The sequence below is a fragment of the Juglans regia genome, chromosome 10 (assembly GCF_001411555.2).
Source record: "Juglans regia cultivar Chandler chromosome 10, Walnut 2.0, whole genome shotgun sequence".
Taxonomy (NCBI): domain Eukaryota; kingdom Viridiplantae; phylum Streptophyta; class Magnoliopsida; order Fagales; family Juglandaceae; genus Juglans; species Juglans regia.
In genome coordinates this window covers 8,755,465-8,776,608 of record NC_049910.1, presented here as the reverse complement: position 1 = coordinate 8,776,608, position 21,144 = coordinate 8,755,465, and the positions used below count along the sequence as shown (strand labels likewise).

General features: G+C 39.2%; 2 protein-coding genes across 6 annotated transcripts; both read right to left on the bottom strand.

Moving 5' to 3' along the window:
• Window positions 1–4,136: 4,136 nt before the first annotated feature.
• On the bottom strand, window positions 4,137–6,596 carry LOC108989107 (uncharacterized protein At5g64816-like). Of its 5 annotated transcripts, XR_004802523.1 has the most exons (4): window positions 6,520–6,596; window positions 4,959–5,793; window positions 4,607–4,684; window positions 4,385–4,489 (listed from the first exon to the last, which is right to left on the bottom strand). XR_004802523.1 is itself a non-coding variant. In XM_035694484.1 (3 exons), exons 2-3 carry the CDS (start codon window positions 5,750–5,752, stop codon window positions 4,324–4,326), a joined length of 414 nt encoding a protein of 137 aa, XP_035550377.1. In that variant the 5' UTR covers window positions 5,753–5,793; window positions 6,520–6,588; the 3' UTR covers window positions 4,137–4,323. The 5 variants fall into 5 exon arrangements, 4 of the variants coding, with proteins under 4 accessions (XP_035550377.1, XP_018818157.1, XP_018818156.1 ...); XM_035694484.1 differs by lacking the exon at window positions 4,607–4,684 and having other exon boundaries at window positions 4,137–4,394; window positions 5,410–5,793; window positions 6,520–6,588; XM_018962612.2 differs by having other exon boundaries at window positions 4,403–4,699; window positions 5,410–5,793; window positions 6,520–6,588.
• Window positions 6,597–7,777: 1,181 nt separating this feature from the next.
• On the bottom strand, window positions 7,778–20,746 carry LOC108989113 (small GTPase LIP1). Its single transcript, XM_018962621.2, has 7 exons — window positions 19,994–20,746; window positions 13,014–13,105; window positions 12,779–12,920; window positions 10,889–11,193; window positions 9,017–9,070; window positions 8,776–8,906; window positions 7,778–8,344 (listed from the first exon to the last, which is right to left on the bottom strand). Exons 1-7 carry the CDS (start codon window positions 20,082–20,084, stop codon window positions 8,149–8,151), a joined length of 1,011 nt encoding a protein of 336 aa, XP_018818166.1. The 5' UTR covers window positions 20,085–20,746; the 3' UTR covers window positions 7,778–8,148.
• Between the last annotated feature and the right edge of the window lie 398 nt (window positions 20,747–21,144).

Below are 21,144 nucleotides of genomic sequence, written 5' to 3'. Positions count from 1 at the left end.
TCGGGGCCACGTTGGGAATCAGTGCAGTTTCTGTTCGCAAACCAAATACAAGGCGATGCGTTTGGAGTCCAGCTACTCTCACTCCAAGGAGTGGCATAAGAAACTCTTCTTTGTGTCTAGTACAAGCTGGGAGTTTCCCACAAGTGAAGCCAACTGCCAAGAGTTTCAATTTGGGTACTATAGGGAATTATTGCTGAGGACCGTGAATTTAGTGTGGTGCTTTGCTTTCCAATCGAGAGAAGGCCCGCCTACAACAAGTTTGTGCTTAGATTGAACAAAATCTTGAAGGGGTACATAGCAACATTTTTTTACTCAAGCGAATATTGATGGATTTTTAGTTATGCCGAGCCGCTCCCATGTCCTTGGTTGCCACTTTTTTAGGGGGCCGTCTACTCCTCGCAGATAGAAAAGGCCCCCTTCCATTCGGCTAAAGTAGAAAGGTAAGAAGCCTTGCTAGGATAGTGACTCGGTTCACAAAGTAGACAGTCAATAATGAGTCAAGCATTGATCACAAGGTTTCCATTCCTCCAGATGGTGTTGAACAACAAAGGTGGGTTTCATCACCATATTGAGGCAGTGGATCGGTTCGACCAGTTTTACCCACTATTGATAGCTTGGAAGAGATTCTAAGCAGGTGTAGGCTGACCTAGCTTTGGTTTTGGATGCTAAGTCCCATGAGCTAGGCTACTCACAAGTTCATCAAACCTCACCAACTCATGATCGCCTGGTTGAGACCCTTGACCAAGATGAGGCAGATATCGACGTGGTACTGCATTCTGCATTTCTAGAGTCCGTGCCCATGGGTTCTATGAGTCCCTTTCCCGAGGTGCCCTGTAAGGATATCAAGGGAATGTCTTTGGTTCTAGGAGATCAGGTTGGAGCGCATGGGGTTGGTGAGGAGATTTATCTTAACATGATTGCGATACCTCTTCGTTGTCTATCCCCCTCCACAATTGTTGGCGGGGAAACTCTCGATTTCCCATTTGATCATCGTGGATTATCTCGTGGTGATCCTTTGAGTGTTGACCTTAGCAGGAGTCGGATATCTTTACCTTCCTTGCCCTTTAGTACTTTTCCTTTTGGTGGGGGAGTTTTTCCGCCCACCAATCTAGAGGAGAGTTTGGCCCAGGTCCTTCCCTCAGGTGATACTAAATGACCTGGGGAGGGCAGACTTGAAATTCCGTCCAACGCCACCTTCTCTCCACAATCACCTCAGGCTTTGGTACCTCATTGTTTCGAGCAGGCGAGCTACTCTAGGCCTTTGTTTGTTGGTGGGGAACTCAATTTTCAAGGTTTACCTAGCCCCTTTGGGTCTTATTTATGGGGCTTACCCACGAGCCCATAGCCATATGGAAGAGTCAGTTCATGATACCACATGTAGACTAGGGAGTTTTTTTTTTTTTTTTTGGGTCTTCGGCAAGCCCTTTTACTCTAGTTGCTGTATTATCTTTCTTCCCATTACATAATCTTAATTGGCTTCATGCCCCAAGGGGTCGATCAACTTGCACCAATAAAATAAGAAGGGCTTGGTATGGTGAGAGCTACCTCCGATGTCTAAGTCAGAATAAAGTGTGGAGTATTTCAATTCTCAAATCATCTAAAAGTTACCTCTATTGTGTGTTTTGACCTCTATTTATATAGGCAGTGTTCAATTAGCAAGGCTTATCTTATGGCTTGACCCTCTCTAATCCTTGCTGGACTCCAGGCCGTTAGGGCTTCAAATCTACTTATGTGGCGAATACCGTGCTGAGAGGATTAATATGTTGGGTGAATATCATGGACGAGTATCACACTGGAGATTATTAGTATTACTTCTTATCCGTTTAGTCGTTCAATCACTATTAATGACGATTGGATTTGAATTTTGTACTAGTGCATTTTGGTGGTCGTAGCCTTGGTTTCTACTTAACATACTTTTGTCTTCGGATTCATGGGCCGTCATGCCATAGGGTTCAACCCATTTCCTTTGAGGGAATATTTACCCAGCATACTTGATTGGATATGGTACAAAGTTAGATATTAGTTTTTTTTTAATCTAAATAAAAGGAAATTTCAACTCGAAATTAAGAGAAATCGACACTTGATCAGCTACTGAACATCAAACTTTTATGTTTATGGGCCATAAAAGATGACGTACGTTTGGGACATCTGTGATGCTTTCATCGTTTTTTTCTACTGAAATATTCTAAACCACAAGAGGACAAGTCAAACTATATACAGAAACCCTCCTTTTCAAAGATAATGATAGTGACTATAATCCCATCAAGTTCTTAGGATAATCAAAACTATAATAGGAAATGCAGTACCATGTTTCTTCTTCCAATTTAGAGTAAAGTTCATAGATTTATTATGTGTACCAATTGTTTGCTTTCATCATTAAAAATGAAAAAACCGCATGTGATTTTAAAAGCACATTTCTTGGTGCAGAGATCTTTGGTCAATTTATGGGGCACGAACGATACAAATTATAAGGTTGGTGTTGGTGGCAATAGTGCAAGGGTAAACATGAGAGACGCGGTCCAAAAAGTCTTAGAGCACTGGTAGTGAGATGGTTATAGTCAAATTTTGGTCAAAATTTAACTAAATTGTATAAGTTATATATACACCAAACTCAACAAGTGCTAGCTAAATTTATAAATGTGGATTTTCTAATCAAAATTTGGTCAAATTTTAACTAGGTCACTACTTAGAGCACTAATAGTGAGCTAGACATAGTCAGATTTTGGCCAAAATTTAGCTAATTTGTTTAAAATACATCTACATCAAACTCAACATATTTATAGTAATTTTGGTCATTATGTTTTTAATAGGCTAAATCTAGCCATCCCATATTGCTGGCCAAATCATTTTTTGGCAATAAAAAAATTTTCCCACTTGTATGTTCATCGCGCGCCAAAGGCTCTTCTTCTTTACAAAGCATCTCTTGGAAAAGACCAAATATGCTGAAGTCTCCCAAAAACACAGAACAATCGTAGCCAATCTCTCCAAAACATCTCTTCAACCACCATTGACGTCTGCAACCGTCGTCGTCAAATCTCTTCCAGAAAGCCCACGCCGTCACTGGCTCTCCTTTTTCTTTTTTTTTTTGTTCTTTTTTTTCCAAACCCTTTCCCCATGGCTTGTTAGCTTTTGGTTGTTGATTTGAGATTTTTTTGATTGATATATGACTTTTTTGGTTGAGATTTCAAAACCTCTACCTCTAAAGTTATTATATAGTTTAAATTGTAAATTAAAATTTATATATGTAACAATAATTTAAAAATTGATAACATAGTTTAAATTTGTTAGACTTGTTCACAAAAGTATCAGATTTATTTACAAGATTGTATTGCATTGGCTTCCTAAGCCAACCTTTATATAGGAGATCAATGCAATACATGTACAATTTTGTGAACAAGTCTAACAAATTGTAATATATATTTTTATATATACAATTTATAAAATATAAATATATATATTTATATATAAACAATAAATGTATAAGTGGGGGGCAGGGCGGGGCAGGGCGGGGCAGGATTGGTCCTTGCCCGCCCCCCACCCCTGCTAAAGGACCAGATGCTGGGCAAACGGGGGCGGGGCTCGCTGCCCACCCCTACGTACTATCCAAGATGTTTCTTTCCACAATGGGTGTTCCCTTTCTACTTCATTTCTCCAATTTAGCAGTTTAACAACATTTGTCAATCAAAATATAGATTTCACGGTGAAACTTGAGTTGAAGTGAATAAAATTGATAAAAATATTTTATGTTTTGTTGTGAAGAAATATAGACATTAAAAAAAGATATACGTTAGAAAAATATGACTGTTAGAAAAATTTGACCGTCAAAAAATTAATGTGTGAATAAATATTCCAATTACCATTAGAATTAAAATAAATGAAAATGTCAAAATTAATATTTTAATAGAATAATGATAGTTTAGAGTGTTATTTGATGTTGAAAAGTGGTTAACTAAATTTGAAAAAGTAAATTTCCTAGTCAAAATTTGACCAAAGAATGGCTATACCACTGCTAGTCCTCTAAAACAAGCAAAAGCGCAGCAGTGGAAGTATCTGCTAAATCGGCAGCAGAAGTGACCAAAGATGCAGAGAGTCTCCCATGAAGACGAATCTGATGCAGATATACCATTGCACCGCTAACATGACAATAGTTGATTTGCAAGATAGGTTTACAAATTCTAATTTTAAAGTTTTTCGAACTGATATGCTAGTGGAGTGGTGTAATATAGAATTTTTCTTATCAACATTCTTTCAAACTGCAGACATAAGATATTGAATGTGAGTCACCATTACCAAGGGAAAAAAACAAAATGAGTTGCTTGTTTCTCAAGTTGCCGAACCATCAACCACAAGAAGTTCGGCGAAGGTCGTCTCGCCATGTCCAATCCTTGCAATGTCTGTAAAATAAATTATCATCCATGGCGGTACATCTAGGGGAGTTTGGAGCAACTATTTTTTGCAACTGCAAGGTAATCCCTAACAAAAATACATACTGTAAAAGCATCAATTCAAAGAACTGTGAAACTGATTGAGGAAAATAAGCTCACATGTAAGCATACTGGTAATTTTGTGTTGTCCCATGTAAGTGCACTAGTAATGTCATTCATACCTTTTTGCGCATAAAAATGTAGCAAGTGCTCATTCCTGCTTTAGTCCTACCCTTGGCTTAACTTGGTACAAGAACCGCCTATAAATATCACCACTAAAAAGGATGTGACTGAGGTAAAGGGCATTAAATAGGCAGAGATAGTCTTTCTTGAATCCAATCAACAGCAATGGAAACAACAGAATTTATACAGAATTAGATGCTGTACGATCAAGGTAAGGAGAATGAGTGCAGAGAAGGTTTAATTTGGGCCTAACTAACAGAAACAGCATGAAATGCAACAGTCTAGTTCAAGGGTTTGAAATGTGCAAGTAACTCTGAAGAAAAGAAAAGTCTGAAGAACCCGTTCACTCACTTCTTCAAAAGTGCATAACCATGTGTCCATGCGCACAAGCACAAAGGGAGAGATGGAGAAGTTATACTCTGATATGTATGTCAACGAGGCAACGCACCCATAAAAAAAAACTTGACAATGCACCTAAATGGTTCTGATCCAAGACACCATGTGATAGCACCTTGCATTTGATGGATTCAAGACATGCTGATCCAAACAAAAATAGCAAGTGTATTGGCAATTCAAAGAAGCAACAATTACCAGGTTCCCCCACAAAAAGCCTCAAGAAAATACTATTTTAGTTCGTGGAACTTGAAATTGATCACAAATTAAATCACATTGTGTCAAAAAAACAAAGTCTGAAAGTGTGATCAACAATCCCCACGATACCACTGCTTCATATACAAACTTTACCATCTGAGGGGGAAAATGCACTAAAAATAACGGGAATCAGAGAGTTTGAGACATTCACTCTGGCATCTCCTTAAGCAGGCGTCATTCCAGTTTGGCACTTGATGTTGGTTTACACAAACAGTGCGAGCGCAGGCATCAGCACATGCATCAAGCTCAGACACACCACAGACAGTAACACAAGTATCAGGAATTGGGTCCTTTGAGAAGGCACCAACCTTTTTTAACATTCTCTTTGATGTACACACCCTTTCACAGACAAATATGTCATCAGGGCTCTTTTCCCTACCCCTGGCACTCTTTAACCTCTGATCTTCAGCATGTCTTTTCTTCAATCTAAAAGCGTTCCCAGCTATAACTGCTGGGATAGCAGCCCCCAGTAGGGACCACCACACTTCCACCATCACCGATTCAGTGGTCAAGCTCCTCCTCTTCCTCTAATCTTCTGCATTCATTTAACAAACAAAGGGAAAAAAGTTGGCAACTTCGGGTTCATCTACTCTTTGTTTTAATCATCAGGGCACACTAATAGAAAAAAGTCGGCAGCGCACACATTAATATAAGAAAATTCACCAGAGATTTTGGCATAGAATACAAATATAAAGACGAGCGGAAAAATCATATTTGAAAGTTTAATAAACCAATGCAGACTTCAAGGTATTCCCAGCCGCATAACTAGTTCTCCAAACTTTAGACACCTATTGTTCCACCTTTTTTTTATTAAGTTCATTCAGGGTGATACAATTTCTGCGGCCAAACCTAACAAACTATTACAAATTAAACCAAAATCCAAGTTATTGAATAATAAAACTCATCAAAGAGTGTAAATTTGTGGGGTTTAAGCACAGTCCTGAAGAAAATTAATTGTGAAAACGAGTGAACGAATAAAAAACCCTAGAACAAAGAGAAATTGACTTGTTCAATCGGCCACCCTTTTCATAGTCGGTGCCAGAGAATAAACTGGAACTCAAATAAGGCATTGGGGTTCCGGGTTGTTACAAATGGAAAAGATAAATATGCTTATAGAGAAAACGTAGAAGATCAACTTCACAAAACCGTAGCATCCAATGGGGCGAAAATAACAGGAGATTAATCGGTTACGTAGTTCAGTTTTTGAAGACCCAAAATCCACCAATGTTGAAGCAGAGAGAGAAAGAGAGAGAGGTCAGACCTGGAACTGAGGAGACTGCAAACGGCCGAGCTTGGAAAGGTGGAAAAAGAGCGGCAAATAACTTTCCGGCAAATAAATAAGGTTTTAGAAGCGGTTGGTTGAGATAAGTGGATAAAAGTTTTAAAATTAAATAAAATATTGTTATAATATTATTTTTTAATATTATTATTATTTTATGATTTAAAATTTAAAATTATACATTATATTTTAGATGAAAATTTTAAAAAAATTATAATAATGAAATGTGATACGATGAAATACTTGTTGCATCCAAATTGAGTTATTTTTAGTTAATAAATTTGGAGTGTTGCTACGGAATAGCCCAGGTTAATTAGCCATACCATGAGTTGATGTACTCAAAATTTAAAATGCCTTTAGAATAAAAAAACTCTGTATTTCAATCAGTTCATTTCCCTTCTTCCGATTTTCTCTCTTTTCTCGTCTTGTAAATTGTGCAATGGCGCACCGTCTTGTAATAGTACTCCTCATCTTAAATTAAATTCCATGTCAAGTGCACTCCAGGGCTAATGCACCCGTGGCCGTTCCTTAGACTTTTTCATAAATTTATGAGTTTTGCTACTTATCATTCTCATACACCGCACACAACATTTTTTTACTATTTTTATTTATTTTTTATTTTTTTTAGTTTTATTCTTCTTAAACTAATTAAATCCATCTATTCATCATTCATATACCATATATTTGGTAAGAGAAAAAATAAAAAATAAAATGTATAGTATGTGGTGTGTGAGATAATTAATATAGGTGGGCAACGAAGGCACGTCCCCTGCTATCCCGCCCCCGTCTGCCTAGCCCTTGCATGGGCGGTCGGGCTAACCCCAACAGTGCCTCGCCCCGCACTCCGCTCCGCATCCCTCCCATATTTAATATAAAAAATTATATTTTTCAATATTTATATAAATATATTGTATATAGATATATACAATTTGTTAAAAACTTGAAATTGAATTCAAGTTAATGGATTGTCTTGACCTCCTAGACCAACCTTTATATAGACGACCAAGACAATACAATAGTCATACAAGGGAGTTCTTGCTTCTGATGTATGTGTCGTATCCCCCCACCTGCACTCATGAAAATCCCATCTGCTGAAGATAGCACCCACTTCTGTTTCTTTTACGAGGGTTTCTTGTGTGTTATATTGTTTCATCTGGTTCTCCAGAGACACCCCACCTCTCCCCACAACCAAAACACACCAAAAAAAAAAAAAAGAAAAAGAAAAAAGGGAAGAAAGAAAGAACAGCAAGAAACCAAAAGGTAGGTTTTAATATTCGAAGTGACCTTTCACACATTCATTACAAAATGATTTTTATACAAACATAATTTCTAAGGAAAAGAATAAGGAGAGTTTGATTACAAAGAATTAACCTGCAGTTTCAGGTTCAACACTTAATCATTGCACATTTAGCTAATGCTAAGACTAAAACCAATTACTGTGGGTGTAAAAGAATCAACAGAACATTTAACAATCATGACAAAGAGAACAAAAAACCACTAATATGATCCCCATTCAAGCACGAATTATCTTTGTAGCTCAGCAATCAGAGGCCGTTATCATCATATATCTTTATTAGCGTTTTTCTAGGATCATGCACGACTCAATGATAATCATACATTAATATCTGAGCGCTTTGATCTGGCATTACGGCTGATCTCTTGAGAGCCAGTCAGGGAAAATCTTGGGAGGCTGTAACTTTCAGAAACCGAAACTGGCTGCTGGGGATAAAGTGTGGGAGGTGGTGTGAGATTGCGTTGTGCTGGAAGGGGAGGGAGCACGTTATATTTATAAGGGTCGCCAACTAAACTGCAAACAATAAAGATGGTGGTCAGTAAAGCTGCAAATGGGGTGATAGAAAACAAAATAAAAGTAGAAAGACATCCAATGATAACTCATGACGAGATTATCTAACACACAGACACACGACCTCAAATTGTGTCACCAAAACACAACTGAAATTTCTTGCAAACACCATTGATAGCCACCCACAGAGAAAAAAATTCAAAGATCTTGCCCTCTCCCATCTTGTTAGTAATTAAACAGACGTGATAAAATAAACTGCAAAACAAATTAGTACGTAAAGCCTAAATATTACTTACAGTCAAATTCTAACAAATCCTAACTTCTTCATTTTTAAGCAAGTATGTCACCACAAGATGATAACAATAATGAAGATTGCCATTGTTTAAAAAACTTGGTCACAAGCAAACCAGAAATCATGAGTGAGCAGAAAGTACCCTATATTCTTGTAAGGCTGATCCTCATCACTCAAATTTTCATCTAGACGATGTGAGGCTCTCTGAACAGGAGATATAGACCACGGAGTTGTCGCAGGTAGGTCATCTGAGAAGTATCTTCTTCTGATTAGCTGAAACAAGGGATTTCAAGAAAGTTTGATGATGTCCCAAACAGGAGGGAAAGGAAAAATGAACTTGGGGGAAGGGGGAAGGAAAAATACAGAAGAACAAGAATACAGACCGTACGAAAAAATTTCACCACAGCTTCCTTGTCATATCTCGCTTCTTTAGCAGCCTGCATATGCCCGAAACATCCAACATGACATACAAATACTATCACAAAAGATATAATACAAGTCAACAGCTATTCTATTTAACATCCATTCCCAATATAGATAATTATCATTGCATCAAATACTACTCTTTAAGCTTTAGCATATCCTACACCTTCCCTTGATGCAAAGGTTTACAGAATTAACTGACTATTACATCTTAACCAATTCCAAATCTGCAAAGTTTGTTCTCAGAATAGAACCCAACCAAGTGGTCGTATTCTTTCAAAACTTTGACCCAACTAAGTGTACTACGTGCAGAAATGGACTTATTTTTCAAAAATTTATCCAACATGTCTTCCTAAATTGTAAGATGAAAATAGAAATTAACTCCAAAAAGAAAACAATATATATTTTTTTCCATCAGTAAAGAAAGAAAAAACAAAAACAATATATTTGCATGGCATCATCTGGTAAAATCCTCAAAATGATATTATGCATTAAAAAAATTACAAAAAGCAATCCCTAGGAACAGGAAAACAAAACCAACATGCAGATAATGTAAAAGTACAGTGAGCCCAGGAACGTGGTATTTTTCATGGGCTATAATGAACAGGTCTCTCAAAATTTCCAATATATGTATAGCCATGTGTAAAAATCTCTTACTAAATTGGTAGCGAAATTGCTAAAAATAGAAAGAGTGGTGCTACACGTCCGCACAATTTTATACGTACCGAGTGACAGTCCCATTTTATCAGTGTTTTTTTTTTAATTTGAATTTCAAATTTCAAATTTTAAAATTTTCACCATTTTCAGTAATTGATGCATCAACACATATGATTATGCAAGTAAAATTGTAAGTATAGATAGAATTTTCCAAATTGAAAATTGCGTTGATGAACCAGAGGAAGAGCTGGAAACGAGAATATTGGTTCATAACTGCTGAAAGAAATTGACACGCAGGAAGTCTTAAAGTTTCAGCCAGCAGAAGCTCTCGATAGACTCAATACCCAGCAAAACAATTAAGCTATAAAAAATAACAGTTCCTCTGCAAGTGAAGACCTTAAAAGTCTTCAAGAAACATAATATCCTAGTCAAACTTTCACAAAACAGGAAAATAATTTTGAAAGGCTTGAGTCTCTTCTGGAAGGAAAAATTTCTACACAAGTACTTAACCCACATCTGAGGTCATAAATATTTTTCATGACCTCACTTATGTGGCCCATGTTGAAACCACTAAGATGGCATTAGCCAGCAAGAAAAGCAAGAAACCTCCCAGGTTGATTATGAAAGTCTCCTGATGTACAAACTGCTGAAGCATCCCATTCCATTAAGTACGGTGTCTAGTCAACTCACCAAAATTCTACAACAGAGATCCAACATAAGCAAGTTTCTGAAACACAGAAAGCGCATCTCTTTGCTTCACTGTATTTAATTTTCCCATTTTGCAATTGATTTCAGTTACTAAAATGAATGCAAAAGATAAACAACGGTGGTTTCAAGTCCACTCGAGCGAGAGGTAAATAAATCCCAAGTATAGGAGATTCAAGGTGTCAGACGTCGGAAACAGGGAACAGACCATATAAACAAACACATGAAAATTAAACATTTAATTTTCTTTTAATAGCGATTGAACATATGAGTTGGTTGAATAGCAAGAACAAAACAGATTCATTCATATGCTATTTAAGTCACAACTAAGCAATTCATTTTCCATGGGGCATTTCTGCAATGACAGAACTGTTATTTTTTTCTTTTTCTTTTTTTTGTTAGAGTGCAGGAGAGACTTTCTTATACCAACCAACAATGATCCAATTGAAAGGTTAAGTCCAAATTCTTACTGCAAGAAGGCTTCCATTGCCGGGAAAACTTTCCATCAGTGGAAGGTCCTCACTGGATGGAAGTAAACCCTGCTTCTCAACCCACTGACGAGCAACATCAACAAGATTGCCACTGCTTCCTCTTGTACCCTCCTTTGCAGCAATATCAGCTTTATTACCAATAACAATATATGGTACAGGTAAGCCAAATGGACCTCCAGATCCTAGGGGAGCTGAAAATGTCCCATTTGCAGCAATCTCAGCTGCCCATTTCTGCAAGCTTGTTTTCGTCCTTCTCTGGGAGAGATCGTGAACAAAAATAATGCCTGCACTCAAAGTTCAACCCAGACTCATAATTAGCGATCATAGAATGGTCCTGTTTATGATACACACTGAGGCACCATTAGTTTAGTTGGAAATAAAAATTAGGAAACGAATGTTTGTTTGATGAGTGTAGCACTATAGCAGGAAAATAGCATACAAAGATACCACTTAAGAGTAGGCCAGCTGGCCGGGCCACCATATCCGGCTCGCCCAGCCCATCCATCCGCACCCACCTAGTACCGGGTGGCCAATCCTCCCAGTATTAACTGCCAGGTGGGCGGACAGCTATACTAAAGGGGGGGGCAGGTAGGATACCCACCCACCCGGTAGTAGTATAAACCCTAAAACTTTACTCTTCTTCTTCAGCCGCCTCTTCTCCTCTTCTTTTCTTCTTCAACCCCTTCCTCTTCTCCATCCCCTCCCCCTCCTCTTCTTCTCCTTTTTAATTCGGCCACGCCGTGGCCGTGAGTATGCTTGGCAATCCACGCCCGCCAACCAGATGGTGAGCTTGAGAATCCGCCTACCCGGCAGCCAAACAAGGCCACCTGCATATGCGGGACGGGGACGAGACTGATGGGAAAAGGGGACCCCCGCCCAACCGGATGGTGAGCTTGAGAATCTGCCTACCCGGCAGCCAAACAGGGCCACCAGCATATGCGGGACGGGGACGAGACTGGTGGGAAAAGGGGACCCCTGCCCAGATGGGGTCGGGTGGTGAGATGCTTGGTTGCCAGCCTGCATAGGGCAGGTAGCAAGCCTACTTATGAGAAAAGACGTGAGACAACAAGAATTGTATAGATAGCTCCAAAACACTCCCTGTAAAAAATTTTATTCATCATCTTTGAATTACACGATAATTACTACTTTTTATTGGTACAATAATTACTATTTATATTACTATCATAACATTTTCTTCTATGTGGCAAAACTTAGCCTCCCAAGAAACTATTAATTAGTTTTACCCTAGATGCCCATGCATCGGAACTTAGGGGACAGTTCCAACTCACCCATGGTTCTCATTCTTGTTTTTCATTGCCAGAAAGTCCAATATGGGATCACTATAAGAGATCATCACTACGTTTAACTTGCATGGAAATTACATTTGAGATTACTTTTCTTTTAAAGGCTTTTTTAATCTTCTTTAAATTCAACCTAAGCGTTCTTTCTTTATATATATATATATAATTTTTTTTTTTTATGTCGGGGAACCTCTCCAAGGCATGGCCCCTCGGACCCACCCTTGCAGAGTAAACCCCGGTCCCGTGCACCGCACCCTCAAAAGTTTTCCTACACGGAACTGGTTCAATCGCTGGCTTTTCACTAGGGGTTGTGGCCCCTAGAGATTGTTTGCACCCAAGGTCTTTACCACTTGAGCCAACCCCTAAGGGTTTTCTTTATATATATATATAAAAGATAGCTATTTTAACGAGCAAATATGCGCTATCTTAGTGCACAAGCATATACAATAGATAACACGTGTTCTTTTGGAACCCTTCTTTTAATTCGTAAGACTTGAGTCATTCGACATACACAATTATCATTCCGGAGAATAATATATTTATGGAAGTAAGAAAAATTGGCACTCACCATTAATTTGGGAATAGAAAAGCGACCGACAGTCTTTGTAACGATCATGTCCTGACACATCCCAAAGTTCAACAAAGAAATCTCTCTCGGAATCACCTTTTATGCTACTTGAAGAGCTACCAGTATTTCCGTAAGTAGTGTGCTGGATAAAAGAAACAGTAATTACTTGGTGCAATCTTAAACTTCAGCAGTATCTTTGAAAATCCTTGCAGGATCAAAGAATATTATGTTTTACCTTCACACCAACAGTACACCCAATTGTTTGAGGAGGGCGAACAACAGAAGAACCTTTGATAATCAGATGAACAAGAGACGTTTTCCCAACACCTACCAAAAGATTAAAAATTGAAGATAAGTATCTAAAGTGTAAGAGATATAGCAAATAAGTTAAGGCTAAAGACTTTTACAGACATAATAAAGCAACATTCATTTCGTGAAAGCAGATTGCGTCTTCATTCACTATTCTCCAAGATATCTAGATATGCTATCACAAATTTTAATATACTCCATCTTGACGGAGAGCCTAGAAGCATTTGACACAAAACCTCCAAGATGAAATAGATACCAATAAAGCACACCCCTAATGCATGGAAGCTTGCTATGCTAGAAGTGTCCCAAAAAAATAAACGAAATAATAAGCATGGCAGTGAAATTCAAGACTTGAATTCTTTACTTTATTCTTTTAAAGCTTTCCGGCTTAATTAGAGTTAAGTCTCATTATGTTATAATGCATTCAGAGATTAAGAGCCCCTCCAAATTCTTCTAGTTAGACCACCTAGATAGAGTTGATTATCACAGAGAGAGGGTGCAAAGGGGAGAGTACATTATTGTTGGGACCAAAGATAGTGCAATGGCTTGGAGGAGCAATGGAGGAATGCTTGAATGGGGAAAATAAGGATTTTTATATGGCAACTAGGGAAGGATATTGTAGTTTTATAGCATAGAAGTGCTCAAATAGTCGAGGGCGATATATGGTGTTGGCAGAGTATTGTGAGGGAGGAAGGAGGAGTTTTTTGTTGGTACCTGATGGGAAGGAGGAAGGGGATAGAGGAGACTAAGGGAGGCTCTGTTGGATTATGCACTGGAAGGGAGAAACAGGGGCGGGTTGCATGGAGGAACTTGATCATACAATGATGCCCTTGTGTAGGCAGTGCCACTCCATGTGCAAGGAGGTGGAGACGGTGGTGTGAGGTTTAAGGACAGAAAGCTGCATCGAGCCCCTTTGTTTGTACGTAATGTGGGCTATGACAGGTTTGTCAGCAAGGATGAAGGAGATGTGTGGCGTGCTCTGATGGACAAGCAGGGTCAATTGAGGCAGCTGCAGAAGAAAATAAATGAGGTGCTGAGGAGTGTTGGGACTAAAAAGGAAAAAGAAGGGGGAGAGTATAAGGGAAAGGGGCCAACTGTTGTTGAAAGGCTTTATGAGGCCCACAGGAAGAGTCATAAGCCTTCTAAGGCCTATGGTAACACATCGGAAGCAAGGGTTGGGCCTCAGCCTAAAACCCATTACTGAAAGAAGGTTAGCCCTAGGGTTCCTTCCAGCGGCGGGAGCACAGCTCGCCCACTATCCACCACATCGTTGGTGGAGGTACAGCCTGCGGCGACACAGAATCTGCCGGCAATGTCGGTGGCGGTCACCGATGACGGCCAGCAGTTGTTGATTTTGCAGAAAAAGACCTGCAAACCCATAATGGCTTCCCCAACACCGTCAGGGGGTGTTGGTGGTGGTCTAAAGGTGCTGGCGGCGACACAGAAGATGCCGACGATGATGGTGGTGGCCTCCGATGAAGGTCAGCAGGTGTTGAAGGGGCAGAAAATGATCGGCGAGCCCATAACGGTGTCCCCGATACCATTAGAGGGGCAAAAAAAGCCGATAAGCACAATAGGTGAAGGCCCCACTTATGCGAACTCACCTGCACAGTCTTCTGATGAATCTGAGATAGATGAAAAGGATGGGATGGGCTTGGATGGCTTATCATCCCGATAGTGAGCAAGCCTCTATTTCTGATGCATAACATTCTAGGAGTCTTGCCCAGGCACTAAGTGGACTGCTTGGGCTAGAGGATATTTCATCGGTGGAAGAGACCCAAGGTATGCCGATGGATTGCAAATTTGCAAGGGAGGTGATCCAGTCCCTCTGAGTTACATGCTGCCAGTTCATTATAATGTCTCAGATCGGGTATTTCATAAGGTAAAAGAACTACAAAAATGCATGGGGTTGGAGTGTGAAGGCTATGAGGATCAATTTATGGCTTTGCTTACAGCCATTGAAGTGGGGCACCAAAGTGATAGAAAAGTTGGATAAAAAAAACAGCGTGAGCTAAAAAGATTGACTTGGTCTATGAATTCTGAGGGTAGCTCCAGCAGGGGCAGGTCAAAAGGGAAGGGGCTAGCCTTCCCTCAATGAAACCCAAAATAGTATTGTGGAATGTTCGCGGGCTCAATGAGGCTAATAAGTGTCTTCAAGTAAGAAACTTTGCTTCATGAGTGGAAGGCGGACATTGTTTTTTACAAGAGATGAAGATGAAAACAATTGATGGAAAAATTGTGCGGAGCTTATGGAGTTGTATTCACATGGATTGGGTGTATATGGCCTCTATTGGGGCTTCAGGAGGTGTATTGCTGATGTGAGATAGAAGGTGGTGGAGAAAATAGAGAATTTTATGGGGTTATACTTGGTGGCATGCTCCTTCAAGAGTGTATCAGATAACTTTTTGTGGGCTTTTGCAGGTGTCTATGGTCCAAACTTAGATAACAACAAAAGATTATTGTGGGAAGAATTAACTGGAATATATAGTTGGTGGGATCTCCCTTGATGTATTGGGGGAGACTTTAATGCTAAAAGATTTCCAAGCGAGTGTTCGGGGAATCGAAGAGTAAGGCCAGCAATGATAGAGTTTTTGGAGTGCATCTTTGATTTGAACTTTGTGGATTTGCCTCTAGTAGGGTGTTCGGCCACGTGGTCTAATAATCAGACTTGATCTCGTTTGGATCGTTTCTTAATATCACCAGAATGGGAAAGTCACTTTCCGGATGTATGGCAAAAACGAATATCTCGTCTTTGTTCGAATCATTGGCCTATCATGCTTGATTGTGGTGGTCTCCAAAGAAAGCAAAGATATTTCAAATTTGAAAACATGTGGCTGAAAGCAAAAGGCTTTGTAGAGAGGGTGAGACAATAGTGGTCCTCGTATCAATTTTAGGTTACCCCTAGCTTCATCCTAGCGGGTAAATTGAAGGCGTTAAAAAAAGATCTGAAGCTTTGGAATATGCAAACTTTTGGAGATATAAGGGAGTGTAAGAAAAGCAAGGTGATGGAGATCCAGGAGTTCGAGAGATTACAAGAGGTGCGGCCTCTTAAACAGGACGAGCTAGCACAAATGACAATGTTGGTTACGGACCTTGAAAGGATTATATTATTAGAAGAGACGTCATGGCGTGAAAAATAGAGAGCCTTGTAGTTGAGGGAAGGAGATCAAAGTACCAAGTACTTCCATAGAATTGCAAACTCCTGTCGGAGAAACAACAACATTGAGATGCTGAAAATTGATGATGTTGAATGCAAGGAAGAGCAGGTTATCCACAATCATGTAGTAGGTTTCTTTGAGTAGCTTCTAACCGAGCAGGAGGGATGGCGACCTACCCTCGATGGCCTTGCCTTTGACGCCATTGAGGCGAATGATGTATCTCGGATGGAGAAGGCCTTTGAGAAGACAGAGGTTTACGATGTAGTGAGGAAAATGGTTAAAGACAAGGCACCAGGGCCTGATGGTTTCTCTATAGGCTTCTTTCAAACTTGTTGGGAAGTGATAAAAGAAGATCTTATGCTGGTTTTTCAGGAGCTATTCTCAGTGGGAAAATTTGAGAAAAGCTTTTACACCACATTTCTTGCATTGATACCAAAGAAGGTGGGGGCCATGGAGGTCAAGGAGTTTCGGCCCATAAGCTTAGTGAATGGGGTTTATAAAATAATTTCCAAAGTACTGGCGAACCGTCCAAGTGAGGTTTTAAGGAAGATCATTATGAAACCCCAAAATGCTTTTGTAAAAGGGAGACAGATTCTTGATGCAGTTCTTATTGCCAATGAATGCCTGGATAGTAGATTGAAGGCTGGCACAACAGGGATCATTTGCAAGTTAGACATGGAAAAGGCGTATGATCACGTTAACTGGGATTTCCTTCTCTACCTTCTTGGGAGGTGTGGCTTTGGGGAGAGGTGGCGGTCATGGATCCGTTGGTGCATATCAACGGCGAAATTCTTAGTGTTGATAAATGGCAGTCCAACTCCTTTTTTTCATAGCACACAAGGCTTAAGACAAGGAGATTCGTTGTCGCCATTGTTGTTTGCAGATGATACACTTATATTTTGTGAGGCTGATCAAAATCAGAATCAAGCGCTCAAAGCCTTGCTTCTTTGTTTTGAAGCAACATCCAGGTTGAAAGTGAACTTTAACAAATCAGAGATGGTGCCTAATGTAGGTGTTCTCACTCTACAACAGTTGGCCAACACGTTAGGGGTGTAAGATAACCTCACTTCCTATGACTTACCTAGGCCTTCAGTTAGGGGCTCCTTCCATAGCATCTTCTTTATGGGACACAGTGGTTAAGAAAGTAGATAGGAGATTGATGGGATGGAAAATGATGTATTTATCAAAAGGTGGCAGAATTACGTTGATTAAAAGTACTTTATCTAACCTACCAACTTATTTTTTATCCTTGTTTTCTATACCTACAAGTGTGGCGGTTCGAATTGAGAAACTCCAACGTGATTTCTTGTGGAGTGGAGTGGGGGAGGAGTTCAAGTTTCACCTAGTCAGTGGGAGACGGTATGCCGCCCCATTTCTAATGGTGGTTTGGGCATCAGAAGTATGAGGATCTTTCATCGGGCATTACTTGGCAGAAAAAAAGATATCATAAGGAACCAGAAGCTGTGTGAAAATTGTTGATTGAGAGTAAATATGGAGGTTTATTGGGGGGGGGGGGGGGGGGGGGGGATGGTGCTCTAAAGAAGTAAGAGGGGCGTATGGAGTGAGTTTGTGGAAACACATTCGAAGAGGATGTGAGGTCTTGACTAGACACACTAGACTGCTTCTAGGTGATGGCTCAAAGATTAAATTCTGGAGAGATATTTGGTGCAGGAATAGTACTCTACAAGAGATATTCCCTTCACTGTTCAATATTGCTAGTGCTAAAGATGTATCAGTGGTGGAAGTCATGGAGATATTCAGGGGGCAGATCCGTTGGAACATCACCTTTAGTAGGGCGGCATAAGACTAGGAAATGAGCAGCTTTGCAGATTTTTACAGCCTTTTGTACTCTATAAAACCAAGCATTTGGCAGGAAGAGTTAATGTGGTGGATACTCGATGGTAAAGGGGTATTCTCGGTTTGTTCTTTTTATAAGGCTCTTACACAAGAACCCAAAACTCAGTTTCTGTGGAGAAGGCTTTGGAGACATAAGGCGCCTCCCAAAACAGCTTTTTTTATGTGGACAACCTTGTTAGGGAAGATTCTCACAACCGACAACTTGAGAAAACGAAGGGTAATCATTGTAGATTGGTGTTGTATGTGTAAAGAAATGGGAGAGTCTATAAACCATCTCCTACTACATTGTGAGACCGCTCGGGTATTATGAAATGAGGTGTTCAGTAGATTAGACTTGTCTTGGGTTATGCTGGAGACAATGGTGGCAATGATGGCCAGCTGGACCTCGATTAAAGTTGTCTGGAAGATGATCCTTATATGCATTATGTGATGTTTATGGCAGGAACGTAATGACAGGACATTTGAAGATAAGGAGAGATCGCAGGTCGAGCTGAAAGATTTATTCTTTAGAACACTTTGTACTTGGGCCATTGTTGTTGACTTCAATGACATGGACCTACATGATTTTCTTGTCTATAATGTGCCTATGTAGCTTAGGGCATGCCTTTGTTTTTATTGTTTAGAACTCAGTATATGGCTCTGCCTATTCTTTGATCAATAAAATTTGTTTACCTATAAAAAAAAAAGATAAGAGTTGATTAGTGTTGTATGTGAAACAAGAGGGATCGCCTTCAACTCCGTTGTAAGATGGATAGTGCTTTATGGAGTGATTTTTTCAGCCAGATTGGTTGGGCTTGGGTCATGTCCAGAAGGATAGCAGACCTTGGAGAGGGCTAGGTGGTAACCCACAAATTGCAGCATTGTGAAAAATGGTTCCTACTTGCCTCATATGGTATATTTGGAGGGAAATGAATGATAGAAGTTTTGAGGATTGTGAATGGATAATGGAAGAGCACAAGACTTAATTTTTCAATAACCTCTTCCTCTAGATAGCTTCCATAGATTTTAATGGGTTTAATTTCTCCTGTTTACTTACTGTATACTTTGATTTCAGCTTTTGCCTTTTTTACTGAAATTTGTATTACATATAAAAAACATCCAAGATCACCTAAATCCCCATGGAAAAACTCTCATTTAGATCACAATTACATAAAATTAACACAGAGATGAGCACTATCTAGTACAACTTAGTTCCATAAACCAACATATGTGCTCATAACTTCATACACATACAAAAGCCCAAAAGAATCAATCTCTACATTCAGACCATTTCAACTTTCAATTCTGTTATTGAAACTGCTCCAGAGAGATATCTATCATATCAATGCCAATGAGCTCTAGCTCAAATGACACCGCATCCCTGTGAGAATAGGACAGTGAGTGAAATTGAAAGTTCAAGAGCCACAGAATGCTCTATAACTTACCGATATGGGAAAACAAATTCACAGAGGCACAGAAACCTCCCATCAAATTTTATGATTGAAACAGCAGCCACATACAGTTATAGTTTGCAGTAAGAGAATCACGACATATTATACCATTTCTTAAAGAAGATTATTAAAGTTTAATATCAATTCAAGTTGCACTTCTTGTTCCAAAGCTCATCAATTGAAATAAACCAAATAAGCGTGCACATAAACAAAAGCACGCCGTCACCTTTTTATCCTAATATTTTAAGCAGAATTGAAGTATCAGTAGCCATATTCCCTATATCGAGTTAACGCATAAGGAAATCATTATACATCCAACATCCCAACGCATAACCATAAGCATAGAAGCGTGAACAAAGCAAATAAATACCAGAACCAATAAAAATTGCAAGAACCAGCATGGCGTTACAGAACAGCGATGAAAGAAGATAACAGATTCATAACGAAAAAATAACAAGCACCTGAGTCGCCAACAACAAGTACCCGAACCTGCCCACAAGGCGGTCCACCGTTTTGCTCTTTGTTGTCCCTCTCACGGTCCCTCCAAAACATGTTTTCCCCCGAAACTTTAAACCAAACTCGCCTCCAAACAAAGACCCACTAATTTACTTCCTCGCGTATTCACCAATCCAAGTCGAACGAAACAAACCCAAACACCGTGAAAAGCGAGAGTCTCTCGATATGGATACCCCGGATTTCAATCTCAAATCCATATTAGATGAGAAATAGGCTAAGATCTAAGCCGCAATTACATAATCTATTACAAAACATCTGCTATGAGAACCGATACAATTACTCGCGATGCTCAACAAGAAAAGCACTGGAAAGCACGAACAGATCTGGCTTGAAATCTTAACCTGGAGGGTGTGTGTTGAAGCAAGCTTAGGCTACAAAAATCGCCAAAAATAAGAAGTGGGTCTCTTCGAATGCAAGTTTAAGCTCAAAGACCACAAATATAAGAAGCGGGTCTTGCTCAAAACTGAATCAACTGATGGTGGAGTTCAGTATTCAGTAGCATCAGACATTAAACAAGATCTGAGGGATATTGAATCAAGAAATGGCTTTACTTCTGTTTGTTCAACTGTTCTAAATGAAATCAAACGGTACGTAAAATTGTTTGGATCGGTGAGGTCCGTGAGGAGTAGGGGCTCCAAATCAAACGCGGGTTCCGGTCATTCCGGAGCAAGAGCTTGAAGGGAAAAGGTCTGCTCCCCCCATTGGTGCGTGTCGTTCAATTCTCTTAAAAAGAGGTTTTTTAGTATTTTATACTCTAAAATATATTATTAAAATTCTTTTTTTTTTTATTTTACTTAATAACTTTTACAATCTATCATTACTAACTTATATATATTTCTATATCATTCAAATATTATTTTTTAATATTTTTATTTATTTTAAATATTTTCTTTAATTATCAATGAATTTATAATATCTCCTCATATACCATACCATATAATTATATCTTATGCACACAAAATAAAGATTCATAAGCCAAACAAAAATTGAAAATAAAATCGAAATATATAAAAAAAAAGTATAGTACCAAAATATTAAAAAATTATATACACTTATTTATTTTATCTAGCACGTTGCAATATCTTTGCACCTTCCA